Below are 13,794 nucleotides of genomic sequence, written 5' to 3' on the forward strand. Positions count from 1 at the left end.
AACTTATTTTTCCTATGAATGTTCCTAGTAAAATTTCATATATACTTCGCTATCCATCAACTATAGATTTTATAACTGAATAATGTTGTGATATGGAGCTTTCTAAATATTTGTATCGCGAAAAATAAAAAATACGTTTTCGGAATAAATTTTTATAGCTATTGGTTCTTCTGATTTTTGTTAATACAAAAATCAAATATAATACAAGGTATATTATTAAAAAAAAAAAATAAACAATTTAGCATTATATATTACAATATTGCATTTACGATTTGCATTAATCTGTATAAACATTCAGTCAACATTGTCATGAATGAAATATGTGCATTTACAATTATGGTACAACACATTATAAAAATAATACATGGACGATTTTGTATCACTGTATCGTCAATTCAACGTTAAAAGAACACATTTAATTGATATACTTATACAAACCTAAACGGAACTTATAGTTTCCTTCTTTTAAACTTGTCATGGATCAACAAAAGAAATCATTATATAACGAGTACCCTTGGTTACTTTCAATCCTTCATGATAATGTGTCAGTCTTCCAGGATGCATTAACATCCATCCAGGTTTCGTATCGGTAACCGAACAGTTATATCGGATGAATCTACATCCACCGCCTTCATAGTCGACTCCAACTTCGTTAAGAGCAATATTAATTGTATACGTTGAACTATCATGATGCGGCCTTAACGATGGTTGTTCGTCTGGTCGATATCGAACAACGAAATTCATTATGGCGCGTGGTGGCTATTAAAAAAAAAAAGAAAAAAAAAAAACATTTAAACTATTTCATAATATGGTCTACCTATCACTAATAAAATGATATGTAATCTTACATCGTGATAATATCCCGTGAATACTAACTCCTGTAGAGGTCTAACATACTCTTTTAAAAAGTACAACCATTGTGGTTCAAAGTTAATTTGATTCATGTGTATATCGCGAGTTGGTACATTCTCATAACCACCTGATAATCTTGGATCCTATGAAAAAGTTTATTATTTATGATTTTTCTTTTCACTCTTTGTTTGTTTATTTTTTAATAATTTGTTTGATCACAGGAAAACTCACATGATTTGTACCGTCGGACCAATGACCATACGTTTCTACAACATTGATCAGCTCTTTAGTAAATCGTCTATTGGCAATAGGGAACCAATAAACATCTGGACACGGCTAAAAGACGAAAAAGAAGTAGAAGATATGATGGACGTTAAAAATATCGATGGTCAATTTATATAATGAACGAGTGAAAATAACATCTGTTATACATGCCTGTTGGGATTGATGATTCGGATGAAAATTCAGACTATAATTTTCGTGTATGTATCTTTTCTCCCAATCGAACTTATTATCTAATATTTGATAGAAATCTGGATGCGTTAATTTGATATTGTAGGTATCTGGATCAACCAAATGTCCAAAATCTAATCTGTTACTAACATACATGTGAATGTAACGTTCTCTGTTGATATATGCAAAAGCCATGTCTGGATCCAAATCGTCGACCGAATAGGAAGGACGTGTTGCCTTGTTCTTTATGAGTGTGGCATTGATCAAATAACAATTACTAATGAATGGTACATTCCACAAACCCCTGGAAAATATAAATTCGTATCATTATATTGTAGATCATTAAAGGTTTTTTTTGATATTCGTAGAATGACGATCTTTAGAAGAAGAAAAGAAGAAAATATATGAAAGATTGCTTTGAAAGTGCTCTGTCATCTCTAGAAAAGCTTTACATCATACGTTAAGTACCCTGCAGGGTTGTTTGTTATTTGAGTAATATAGATCAATGTGTTGTTTTTCAGAGGTCATCGTTTAAATGTTTTGTACCGTAGTCACTCTGCTACTCTGATTGCTTGATGAGCATACTGACAATGGGTTATGCATAATTATCCAATTGAGATTCATAACTCTGTCACTGGTAGCTGCGTGCCCATCGTACGTGGACCATTTGTATTTTAGGCTGTAGGGTCCGGCGGATCTGATCCCTGAGTTTTGCTTTTCCAATAGTGAGCACAAGTTGTTCTTTGAATGCTCGGTAAGAGGACATAATGATATTCCTGACATAATCGATAGTAGATCGAAGCTCATCGTACATGTTTGACGGGAAAAATAGAAGCTCGAAAAGTTGTGTGTCTCGAGAAGAAAATAAAAAAAATATAAATGAACACGAAAAGAAAAATATCTTATCAATAAAAAGTCATTTGCGATTGGTCGTTAAACCTCAGCAAGTTAATAAAGAAGATGTACGAAAGATCGTTTCGATTTTAGATCAAATGACCAGATGCAGATTTCTCTCATTGTTGCTGTTAGCAGCTTTGGTGGTGAGTGCGAATGCAGCGAAGGGTGGAGGCCCTCGTGGGGCTGGTAGAAATCGTGGCGGAAGAAGAATGTACGGATCTTCGGCAATACCTATGTCACATCGAAACTCTGCAAGTGCTCGCTATTACGAGAACAAAGATGTGAGTTCGATATTGACACATATGAGGAGAAAAAGAAAGAGAGAAAGAGAAAAAGAAAGAGAGAAAAAGAGAAAGAGAGAAAGAGAGAGAAAGAATATTTCTGACGGACGATTCTGTTGTTCAGGGTGCAAAAATTGTCAAGGCCTCTCACTTTGAATTGGATTATATGTTAGGAAGAAAGATCACTTTTTTCTGTATGGCCACGGGATATCCAAGACCTGAGATTACCTGGCTCAAAGATGGTATAGAACTTTACCATCACAAGTTTTTTCAAGTGAGTAAGAATTTTCTTTTCTTTTTCATTCAAATAGAAATTATTCTAATGATTTCTAGGTACACGAATGGCCGGTTGGGAATGATACAATAAAATCAAAGATGGAAATCGATCCTGCCACGCAAAAAGATGCTGGCTATTACGAATGTCAAGCTGATAATCAATATGCTGTTGATCGTCGCAGTTTCAGAACAGACTACGTTATGATATCATATTAATTAATTTCAACTTTTTAATAACTTTTGTAATAATCGAAAAATATTGTTCGAATTTGATAGAAACTTAACATGCACATATAATGATGTTATTGTAGCATGAAATGTAAGACTGACACATATGAAAAGATGTCACTGACAACCCCTTTTCAATCTGTTTTCTTTTTTCTTTAATAAATAAATAAATAAAAAAAAAAGATTCTATTATCTTATTATAATGTATTTTAGTATTGGACAGTATGATAAATTGATCTTATTCATCTTGATAATCAAAAGCATATCATTTTAAAAATACAATGTCAAAGTTTATTAGATGATAGAGTTCAAGTACTCTTATCGTTAACATTTTTCACCATATAACGATATAAATGCAAATTCAGATGTCCCCTAGCTCTTTTTCATTAGGACATGATTGACTTCCACAAGGGTTATAAATTTGTAAAGTGAGGTATAAAATATATCGAGGAACGAATCGAATTGATAAATATAGTACGAATTCTGTATTATAATAAAAAATGAAATAAAGCGGGTCAAGCTGTTGGAATTTCAAAAAAAAAAAAAAAAGAAAAGAAAGAAAGAAAAAGAAACGAAGATTAAGGATATTTTCGATGAACATTAAATTTTCTATGAAAGTATACAATTATTACAATATGTATTTAACTTTAGTATTTTTTTATCGATATTTTTCTTAAATCAATGCAAATCGATTAAATCAATGCATTCCCATTTATGAAAAACTTTGGACGTATTAAATGTTGCGAATAAAATGAAGAAGAAAAAAACATTTAATATATATGTATATATATATATATATATATGAAACACATGAGCTAACAGTATCTGCTGCAAGTTCCATAATAGATAGGAGAGGACACTAGGGGAGTAATGAGTAGGTGGCTGTCAGTTACATCGGAGTTCCGTGTGATCGTCGAACGTTATTTGCATACGGTGAGTAAGTTTGACAAGTCCGTGCAAACGTTACGCTATTTCCAAAAAGTTTCACTTACTCAGATGACACGGTCAACTTAATTCAGTTTGTAATTATTAAAGATGTACGTATAAACGTTGATTAATAATTTTTTTGTTTTTCATGTAATGGCTTAGAGATCATTGTGATAATGACGAAAAATTACATTTTTACAGAGCACCATGCGATACGCTACATTCTTGATCATTTTATTGACTATTTTATTGTTAAATTCTCGCGAAAGTTTTGGCAGAAGAGGTCGAGCCAGAGCTAGAAGTAAGTCTCGCGTACAGATAGGTCTACCTATCACTGGAAAGTATCGTGATACGGAAAGTGATCAATATTACAACAACGACAATGTAAATATAAAAAATTTTATAAAACGAAGAAGTACTTTTTATAATCGACCATTATATATTTTTTATTAACTATTAACTTTTCTTTTCAGGGAGCCAAGATATTACTAGCTTCTCATTTTGATTTAGAATACGTATTGGGACACAAAATAGCTTTTTTGTGTGTTGCACGTGGTACACCGAGACCGCATATTACATGGTTCAAAGATGGAACCGAGATTTACAGTCATCTTTATCTGCACGTCAGTAAAATTCAATAGATCATTTCATTTTCAATGAATAATGATCGTTATCCTTATTATCGATCTAACTTTCTTTTAACAATAGGTACACGAATGGCAAGTCGGTCCCGATAAAGTCAAATCTAAACTCGAGATCGATCCTGCTACTCAGATGGATGCAGGTATCTATGAATGTACCGCCGACAATATGTACAGCATCGACCGGAGATCATTCAAAACTGACTTTTCCATCGCTTTCGATTAAAATTGAACGTAACGCTTTAAAGAGGTAACCATAGATTGATTTTTTATTAGATGAAAAACATATCGAAGTGATTAACGTGAGACACAACAAATAAATCTAGCGTGTTATACATTGAGACGTAATAAAAGAAAAAAAAAAAAAGAATTTCTTCTATGAAAATTGAACAGTCACATAACTCGATGGAAATATTATTTTGATTCATAGGAAGATGTTACTCACCTACGTTCATTCTTAACAATTTCCATGTAGTCAAAGCTACGAGCATAGAATCCATCGTCCGTAATAGCACCCCAAAAATTACTCCATGCTTTGTACGGTCTAACAAGCAAGGGAGCGACGATATTTCTTTGTTGTTCGACCAATAATTTCAAGGCATGTTCATTATCAAGATGAGCAATAGCATCGACCGAAAAGTATCCAGTACAGTCTTTCAATAAGCAGTAATCCCTGTGTAAGAATTTCTTGAATATTATATTAATCTTAAAAAGATGAATCTATGCATACATACAGAGAGACACGCAAACACACACACACACACACACACATTAAATCGATTATGTGATTCATACATTGCCAAATTTCTCGCATGGACTTCATCTATATCATCGCTCGGAAAAATTTGTTTGACGCTCAAATATTCTTCTCCAATAGTATCGATAAATTCTTGTATTGTCTGCTCGTGATAAGGAACATTATTGTGAATGAAAAGATGCAATTTAGATTTTGGATAGGTCTGTCGATAAACGGATAATAAAAATTCTTCTAAAAATGGTACTGGTATATCTACGAACAATGCGACCAAAATAATTGGAAATGCATCAGGTTTTTTAACATCCAATTCGATCACATCGTCCCAACAATTCAAACATCCTTCTTCAGGACTCCAGGCACGTGCCAAATAATTTCCTAAAGAGTTCAGAGCTAGCTTACTGTAACCATTACCGTGTACTATCAAAGGTATTGTATTGTACACTGTGTTTTGAAGATAAGCCTCTTGTCCCTTGAATATCAATTCGACGTCGGCTAAAAATGTGAGAGCGAAAGTATATAAATACCAACGAGGCATCACTCAACGCCATCTAAAATAAATATTCATTCGAACTCACATACCTACTGCACCATAAAGATTTTGGAATATTTCAGACTTATGATCGAGTTTAATTTTGTGCTTTTCTCTCAATTCTTCATCGAGATAAATGTTCGTATAAAACAGTTGATCGTCTTCATGGTCTTCGAGCGTAGCAGTGTTTAAAATGGCAAAAATGTCGAAGGCGTAGCCCATAAAACCACCGGAGTTTAAATAACGCTTTCCCCCTGTTACGTGTGGATATTTTGAAGCTAAACTCCGATCTGGCCAACAGGAACCTTCCGCTGAGAAGAGTATTCGTGCTTCGGTTTCTTTAAATTTCTCGATGATTTCGGAAAGCGGAGTTAGGAATATAACGTCATAACTGAGAGGATAGATAGATAGATATCGATATAATTTACATCATTCGTCGTAATATAATTCGTCATTTATCTAATTATTCTACCTGTCCGTAAAGATGACGATTCTCTCCTTATCATCATGATACTTCTTTAATGCATCTTTGAAGAGATTTATCTTATATCCACCACCTCGACTGGTTTTAACATTACCCCCTCTCCATTCCTTTCCTAAACCAAGAACCCGTACGCGGTCACGAAATCCGTAGACCTCCGTGGATCGAATATATCTCTTGAAACCATCAGTCTCGTTGGAGGCAACAGTGAAAAGTAGAATATCTGGAATAATAAAAATTAAATATTTATACATACATATATGCAATAGCATTTATGAAAGTCCTCGATTTATAAAATCAACATGATTGATGCTCTGTTTGAACGATGACGTCAGTTGCCGATCGTAAAGCAGTGCCCATTACGAAAAAACCGCAGTACGTTCAGCGAATGCGTAGTGATAAACGCGTTCTCTGCTTATGGTCTCGACAAATCTACAATATTTATGCATCACGCACGCTTCTTTAATTCCTAATCGATCGAACCAAAATTTGTCTGTTTTTCTTATCTGTCTGTATTTCTCTCTTTTTTCTTATTATTTCTTTTACATTCGATTAAATTATTAACTACAGAATGAACGGTGTACATAGCAGACATGATTTCCTCCTCTTCAATGGCAATTATACCGCGGAAGAATACATTCGTATCGATGACATATAGCAGCGCTACTTTTTACTATGCACGTATCACGGAATAGTATGTATTTCAGTAGTATGCGCTCATTATGATCCAGCCATTGTAACCAGCCCACGCGTTTGAAACAGTCATCGAGACCGAAAAGATAAACTTACCGACAATGAAATTCTTTCTCCGTTGATGAACTCGCTTTTTTCCTCATTATCTATATTATTATTATTTCTTTTTTCCTTCTTTTTTTATTAATATAAAACAATAACACGAAAGATGAAAAAACTAAATATATTTTTGATCTACATGACGATGGCCTATAATCTTACGTTTTCAAAGTCACGTATACCCTTTCGAAACGAGCAATATCATTTCCGGTTATAAAATGACAAAAATACAACGAGTTGATTAGAGAAAAGAATATTTTCATATATATATATATATATATATATATATATATAATAAAATATGTTTACAGCGAGATGATTTATAAATGGAAATGTTTGGACAACTAAGTTAAGGCAAAATAGGTTGATCTCGTTGAGCCAATTAACGATGTAACTATGATGAAACTATATTGCTCGTTGATACGTTAAAATTTGATGTTTTATTTGATTAGATTTCTATCAGAAACATGAAATTATACTTGATTGAAAAAAATAAAAAGAAAAAGAGAGAGTCTTTTATATTGAAATGTAACTGTAAAAAAAGACAACAATTGGTTCCGATCGCGCGATAATCTTTCGAAAGCGTAACAATAGATCAATAGAAAAAAAGACAATTGACGAGAGATTTTACCCATTTCCTTCAACACTCGGTGCTTTTTACAAGTAATTTATGACCAATCGAGACATTACATAATTGAGAGAACTTTCGTCTCTTTCCAAAGTTGTTTGCGGTTACAGAGATTATTGCATTGCTTCGAGAAGTAGAAAAAGTGAATGGTACTTAGTTCCTTATTTCTTCTTGTCACTTTCGCTAAATTTTCCTTATTAAATGAACCGTGACATTATTTTAATCGAGAGAGAAATTTTCGATTATAATTTTTAATCGTTGATCGAAAAGTAAATATAATTATGCAAATTTAAAAGATATAAAAAATAAAATTCCTTTTCTTTCGAGAAACTATAAAATTTTAATATAAATTTTATACGGACAATTTAATGTAAAAATAAAATCAAAAAATTTACATAATACTAAATAATTTATAATCACTTATGTTTTAATAAACAGTTAACGAAAAAAAAGAAGGAAAATATTTTTTAGAGAAAAAAAAATTATATATATATATATATATATATATATATATATATATAAAACATGAACAAGTATAAAAAGGAATGACAATTAATAAAAAAAAATTCAAATGAGAATTAGAAAAAGGAAGGAGAAAATAAATGATAATGTTTTAAAGGTGAGATTTTGAACGAGAAGGAGGGAATGAATTCGATAATGTAAACAAAAAAGATGAGTTTACCATTTGATTCCGACGAGTCTGTGTTCTCGCTGACCACGTGGTAGGTCAAAAAAATGCTCCAAATCAAACACCATCCGATTCTTTTGATCTGCATTTTCGAAATGGCAGATCGATGTAATCACGAAGAAAATCGCCGACTCTATCTGTTTGACCCTTTTAGGTAATCGTCACGCGACGTTTAGATCGCGATAACGAAATCAACGATACACAACTCGAGCTCACACTTTCGATTGCTGTCTTCGACTGAGAGAATCGCGTTAAATGCTTCGAAGGACCGAAAGACCGGGTTCCTTCTCTCTCTCTCTCTCTCTCTCTCTCTCTTTCTCTCTCCCTGTTTCTCTGTACTACTCTTACTCCCACACTTTTCGGAGGCAAACTACTATCCGTGAAGAGGACGTTAGGCTTTATACAGACATATATCTTTTTCATCCCGCGTAGAAAACACGGCGTAGGGATACCGTTTAACATCCCCGAGAAATGTCTCGCGCGCGCATTAACTTCTCATTCATTGTATCACGATTACTACTCGCCTGATGCAACATTTTGACGATATTCCTTCTGCTTTAAAAAAAACGATTATGATTTTCTTTTCGATGAAACGTATTAACTCGACTTCCTTTTTCCTTTCCTGTTTTCATTATTTTTCATTTTTTTTGTAATATACGTTGATAGCATCTTTTTTCTCCGTTGTTTCTTTCTTTCTGTCAGCCCCCTTTTATCACTGTCAAAGATGTCACTCGAAAAGTGAGGTTAACCGTAATCGTTACGCGCTCGAAACCGGTTTAATACGACCATTAAACGTCTCAGGCGATTATGGGAACGTTGTGCCTTTATTATGGTTTTCTTCTCGCTGCTTGCCGTTCGCCGTTATTTTGTTGTGACAGGATGCGTTTCGTTCCGAGGCCGTAACTCGGTATATACATTCGAGAGTGCATGTCGTCCGCTTCCGTTCGAAATGCACTATCGCGCGCGCGTCGTTACCAACATATTCGATTGATCGATTATCGTTATATATCGTTACCGACGTATTCAATCGATGATCAATCGGATATAATTTAATAATTAGATAATAATTTCGTAATGATAATGGTTTCGTTAACTCTAATAACAGTATAAGACACATTTATTTTCAAAAGCATCACATATGTTTTATAAGTGGCATCCCTTTACTTTATTTACAATTATTATTGTATGTGTGTAAAAGTTCATAATAATAGATCCTAAAGACATAAAGCAGCAAGAATATTATAATTAAAATTCTCGATGCAATGATCATTGACACAACTAGTAATATAAACTAAATTATTTCACTAAATACATTACTGTTTTACCAATAATGTTTGTGTTGTAAAACGATATAAGAACAGCTGCTGTAACTTTCTTTATGAGGACTATTACCATTAATAAATTAATATGTTATTTTGATGGATTTATAAGAAGCAATAGAAGATATTGTTAAAATTAATTATGATCTCTCAAATGAATAAAATAAAAAAAAATCACATTATATAAACTTTATCGATTATTAGGATACTAAAATACAGAAGATATAATATATATATTTTTTCCCAAGAATTTCTCACTTTACTTTTCTGTATAGTAGCATTATTATGTGGTTTACTGCCTCATTATAGAAATCGCTACAGCTTAATGTTGTCCATCAAACGCAACATCACGTGAACACATTACCGAGCTGCCCTTGTATATAGTTTGTTAAAAATAAAATCAGACAACACAATATTCACATCATTTTCAAATCTACCATTCAGCATCTCCGTTTGCTTTTTGAAACACATAATCTTTTCCACTTAAGTTCATTATGCCATCCTTAAGATAGAATTTCCATTTATTTCTACTCCTTGTGATCTGAAAAGTAAAATATTTGTACGCATCATGCATAAATGTTCCTATCATAATGTTTTACGTTAAAATGTTTAAACAGATTATACTTCTTTTTTTAATTAAATTTAAGAACTTACTTTATCATATTGACAAACCACTACATTATCTGTATCAAATAAATCAGCTGGATCATCATCTGTAACATCATCTTCAGAATTTAATGGTTCCTGCATGTGAAGAAATACAAATATTAATATTATACAAGTATGATTTTTAGCTATTTCTAATTCTATAATAATTTTTTTACGAACCTCTTCTCGTGCAGTTGCCTCATCATTTTCTTCTTCTTCCTTATCATCGAGATCTTCATCATCGTCGTCATTATCCTCCTCTTCTTCTTCTTCATCTTCATCAGACGAATCACCTAATGCTCCTAAAGCTCCATCTAATTGGGCTATATTATTTTGCTAATACGAGAAAAGTAATTAATAATATATTTTCATACTTATGCATTATAATAATATTTAAAACATTTTGTAAATATTTGTAATTTGGAAATTGTACTTACTTGTCCTTGAACAGAACGTTGCGTAACGACGTTATTTGTATTTTGTGTTACAACCTGTAAGGGTTGATTAACTTGAATTGATGACAATGTAGGATGGCCTTGAAGAGTAGAATTTACATGCTGTTGTAATAACGTTCCAGCTACGTCTGCCGGCAAACCCATTGCAGCACTAATTACAGGGCCAGTTAAAATGGTGTGGAGTTGATTGCCTTCAACACAATAATTTATTTCAGTTTCTAGAAAAATATAAAAATATAATAATGAAATGAAATTTATATACTTTGAATCGCAGATGCAGGAACTTGTATAGTTAATACACGTTGTTGAGAATCACGTGCACCAGGTTGTGGAGGTAAAGTAATTTGAATTGGCACTTGTCTGTCAAGTACTGCAGGTGGAGTAGTCACTACTTGTTGCACTGGTGTATTTGAATGTTGTAAGGTTGTACTTGAAGAATGTGATGTTTGCTGTTGTTGCTGTTGTGACTGTTGTGGCTGCTGATGCTGTTGTGATTGTGATTGTTGGGGTGTAGATTGTTGTTGTTGCTGCGCTTGTTGAGATACTGCATTAGCAACAGATGTTTGTTGCACAAAATGATTTCCTATATTAACAGTTATAAAAAAAATCATTACATATATATAAAAAATATCAAAGGTACATTGCATGATATAATTTTATCTTATGTACAGTGTTGTGGCAACAGTGTTACAATTGAACACTAAGTGATTCTTCGTAAAAAAGTAAATCGTAAATATACAATACAGTTTTTACATACAAGGCTGTGTTTTAGAAAAAGGCAACTTTTAAAATATCGTTTTGGCGTTTGAAGAAGTACAAAATAATCACAGTACATTACAAAAAGTGTATAATAATTTAGTTGAAAAAACATAATTACATAAAAAATACCATGGTCGAAATTTTGAACAATTTCTACAATAATAAAATTAATTTTTAAAAAATTAATATATAGTACTTATCGTTATTTATGAAATCTTCAAAAACAAATATTTAATAAACCAAACTAACACAACAGCCACAAGAAGAAGTAGATAATAACATTTCAAATGTTTATAAACACAAATATAAGAAGCAGTTAAAATTTTCAAGTAAGTATAAACGTATCAAACAGATTTTAAAAATTATTTTTTTTGCGAAAATAGTCATATAAAAAAAACTGTACTTTATACTTATTACACACATACCTTTATTACCAGGGACAGATTTATGTGTGTTTAGCTGAGGAACTTGAGGTTCTGGTGGTTCTGGATTTAATTCCACTGCTTTACTTGACATTAATTTCGTTTCCCATATTTGTTTAAGTTCTAATAGTACTTGTTCGTCTACACCTTCATCTATAAATGATTCACGTACTCCTGCTATTACATCTTCTATCACAGTGTTGTATAGTTTCAGCTGTAAATAATATTTTAAAATAATAAAATATAATAATTATCAATAAAGCATTTTGTTATTGTAGCATTAATAAATCATAACATAAGTTTCAATTAATGCATCAATTTCAATAAATGAAATTAACGGAGTTTTGAACAAAAGACGAATAAAGACATTGAATTATATATTCTGTACATTCTATATGTTTTTAGAAAAAATATAAAACTTTATATTTATAACAAATATAAAATAAATATGTATTTCTTTTGTGTCTAATTATGATCATTTATATCAGAAAAATGTTCAAATCATATGCTTTTTAATCTAATTTACATAACGTGAACATTATTAATTTGAAATCTACATACAAATTTATAACCAACATCTTAACCTATTAAATATTTAATAACGTATATATTAAACATTATATTCTTTTATATAACAAAGATTAACAATTTTGAATAATGAAGATAAAGGTTAAATATATTTCAAAGTCATTACAAGAATAAAATAATTTACACGACGAATGTTTCGTATGTTCATAACAACGTAAAAAATATGATTAACGTAAACATTACAATCAAATGATAAAAACATTTAATAAAGTATTAAACTGGAAAGGATTTCTCAAATTAGTTGACAAGTATATTGACAACGTGAATAATTTATTCCTTTACAACGTGGCTTCGCATAACCGTGTCAAATTATTTTTTAGAACTAACACGTACACGTTTTATTATCATAGTCATATTTCTGTGGAGTTGCCATAGTTTTCTCCTTTACTCACCACGCTGGTTTGACTGAGGGCCATTGCAGGATAATTCGTATTGTCAATCAGGCGAAAAACAATACCAATAATCCCAATTTGACGGTGCCCTCAGAAGCCGGACTGTTGCATCGCTCCGTGCTCTTTTATACTTTCTCAACGTCTCCCATTCCACCTTAATGTGACCGTAGTGGTCGACACAACTGCAAATCACGTTTGACAAAAAGCTTAATTTGTTCAATTTAAAGAATTTATCTATTAATATAACAAATAAAAAATATATATTTAAAAAAATTTAATTATATTTAAATAATTATTAATTTATCGACGTATAACGATCAAAGATACTTTATCGGCCGATAATATAGACGCAATTTGACACGTGGCAAAAGTTTTACTTCGACTAATACGTTTCTATTATATTACGTCATTAATTACATCATATTTATACATATGTGAAGAAAAAATATTTTTTTTTAATATAATAAAGAAAAATATAGTTTATAAAATAAGCCTATAACGGAAACAATTAAGTGTTCAATAATGCAAGTTATTTAAATTTTTTGTGGCGCCATCATCGAAAAATTCATTTCATTTCTGCATGTTTTTATAAGTTCTTTTATATGTGTCGTTTAAAGCAATAATTATTTATATCCTGTATAAAGTAAAATTTTTATAATTTAATTAAATCTTATAATAGAAAATGTTTTAAACATTAGGAGATCGATAGTCATACCAAGGTGTGTACAAGTATTCGTCGGGTTGGCATTAATGAATGAGCAGACGCCATTGCTGTTACAAC

At 31.7% G+C, this 13,794-nt stretch overlaps 3 protein-coding genes across 8 annotated transcripts in view; 1 reads left to right on the plus strand and 2 right to left on the minus strand.

Annotated features, from left to right (window-relative positions):
- Nucleotides 1-232: 232 nt before the first annotated feature.
- Nucleotides 233-9,395, minus strand: LOC122630774 (procollagen-lysine,2-oxoglutarate 5-dioxygenase). Its single transcript, XM_043815654.1, has 9 exons — nucleotides 8,425-9,395; nucleotides 6,314-6,545; nucleotides 5,892-6,232; nucleotides 5,351-5,804; nucleotides 5,001-5,228; nucleotides 1,288-1,609; nucleotides 1,084-1,188; nucleotides 849-995; nucleotides 233-759 (listed from the first exon to the last, which is right to left on the minus strand). The coding sequence occupies exons 1-9, from the start codon at nucleotides 8,516-8,518 to the stop codon at nucleotides 475-477; spliced, it is 2,208 nt and encodes a 735-aa protein (XP_043671589.1). The 5' UTR covers nucleotides 8,519-9,395; the 3' UTR covers nucleotides 233-474.
- Nucleotides 1,923-4,925, plus strand: LOC122630780 (immunoglobulin domain-containing protein oig-4-like). 3 transcript variants are annotated; one of them, XM_043815668.1, is made up of 5 exons: nucleotides 1,923-2,483; nucleotides 2,608-2,757; nucleotides 4,116-4,298; nucleotides 4,388-4,537; nucleotides 4,623-4,925. In XM_043815668.1, exons 1-5 carry the CDS (start codon nucleotides 2,118-2,120, stop codon nucleotides 4,779-4,781), a joined length of 1,008 nt encoding a protein of 335 aa, XP_043671603.1. In that variant the 5' UTR covers nucleotides 1,923-2,117; the 3' UTR covers nucleotides 4,782-4,925. The 3 variants fall into 3 exon arrangements, with proteins under 3 accessions (XP_043671603.1, XP_043671601.1, XP_043671602.1); XM_043815666.1 differs by lacking the exons at nucleotides 1,923-2,483; nucleotides 2,608-2,757 and adding an exon at nucleotides 3,765-3,920; XM_043815667.1 differs by lacking the exons at nucleotides 1,923-2,483; nucleotides 2,608-2,757 and adding an exon at nucleotides 3,860-4,024.
- Nucleotides 9,396-9,529: 134 nt separating the features above from the next.
- LOC122630777 (transcription initiation factor IIA subunit 1) overlaps nucleotides 9,530-13,794 on the minus strand; it is a 36,107-nt gene continuing 31,842 nt past the window's right edge. The window contains exons 1-8 of one of the 4 annotated variants that reach the window (XM_043815662.1): nucleotides 13,341-13,463; nucleotides 13,014-13,195; nucleotides 12,037-12,247; nucleotides 11,115-11,435; nucleotides 10,835-11,043; nucleotides 10,578-10,733; nucleotides 10,404-10,493; nucleotides 9,530-10,290 (exon numbers count right to left, since the gene is read on the minus strand). In XM_043815662.1, the coding sequence (XP_043671597.1) occupies nucleotides 10,183-10,290; nucleotides 10,404-10,493; nucleotides 10,578-10,733; nucleotides 10,835-11,043; nucleotides 11,115-11,435; nucleotides 12,037-12,247; nucleotides 13,014-13,037 (1,119 nt within the window). In that variant the 5' untranslated portion in view covers nucleotides 13,038-13,195; nucleotides 13,341-13,463 and the 3' untranslated portion in view covers nucleotides 9,530-10,182. Of the gene's footprint in view, nucleotides 10,291-10,403; nucleotides 10,494-10,577; nucleotides 10,734-10,834; nucleotides 11,044-11,114; nucleotides 11,436-12,036; nucleotides 12,248-12,954; nucleotides 13,464-13,794 lie in introns of those variants that run through there. The other 3 variants (XM_043815661.1, XM_043815663.1, XM_043815664.1) reach the window with 3 other exon arrangements.

Source organism: Vespula pensylvanica, chromosome 7 (assembly GCF_014466175.1).
Source record: "Vespula pensylvanica isolate Volc-1 chromosome 7, ASM1446617v1, whole genome shotgun sequence".
Classification (NCBI taxonomy): domain Eukaryota; kingdom Metazoa; phylum Arthropoda; class Insecta; order Hymenoptera; family Vespidae; genus Vespula; species Vespula pensylvanica.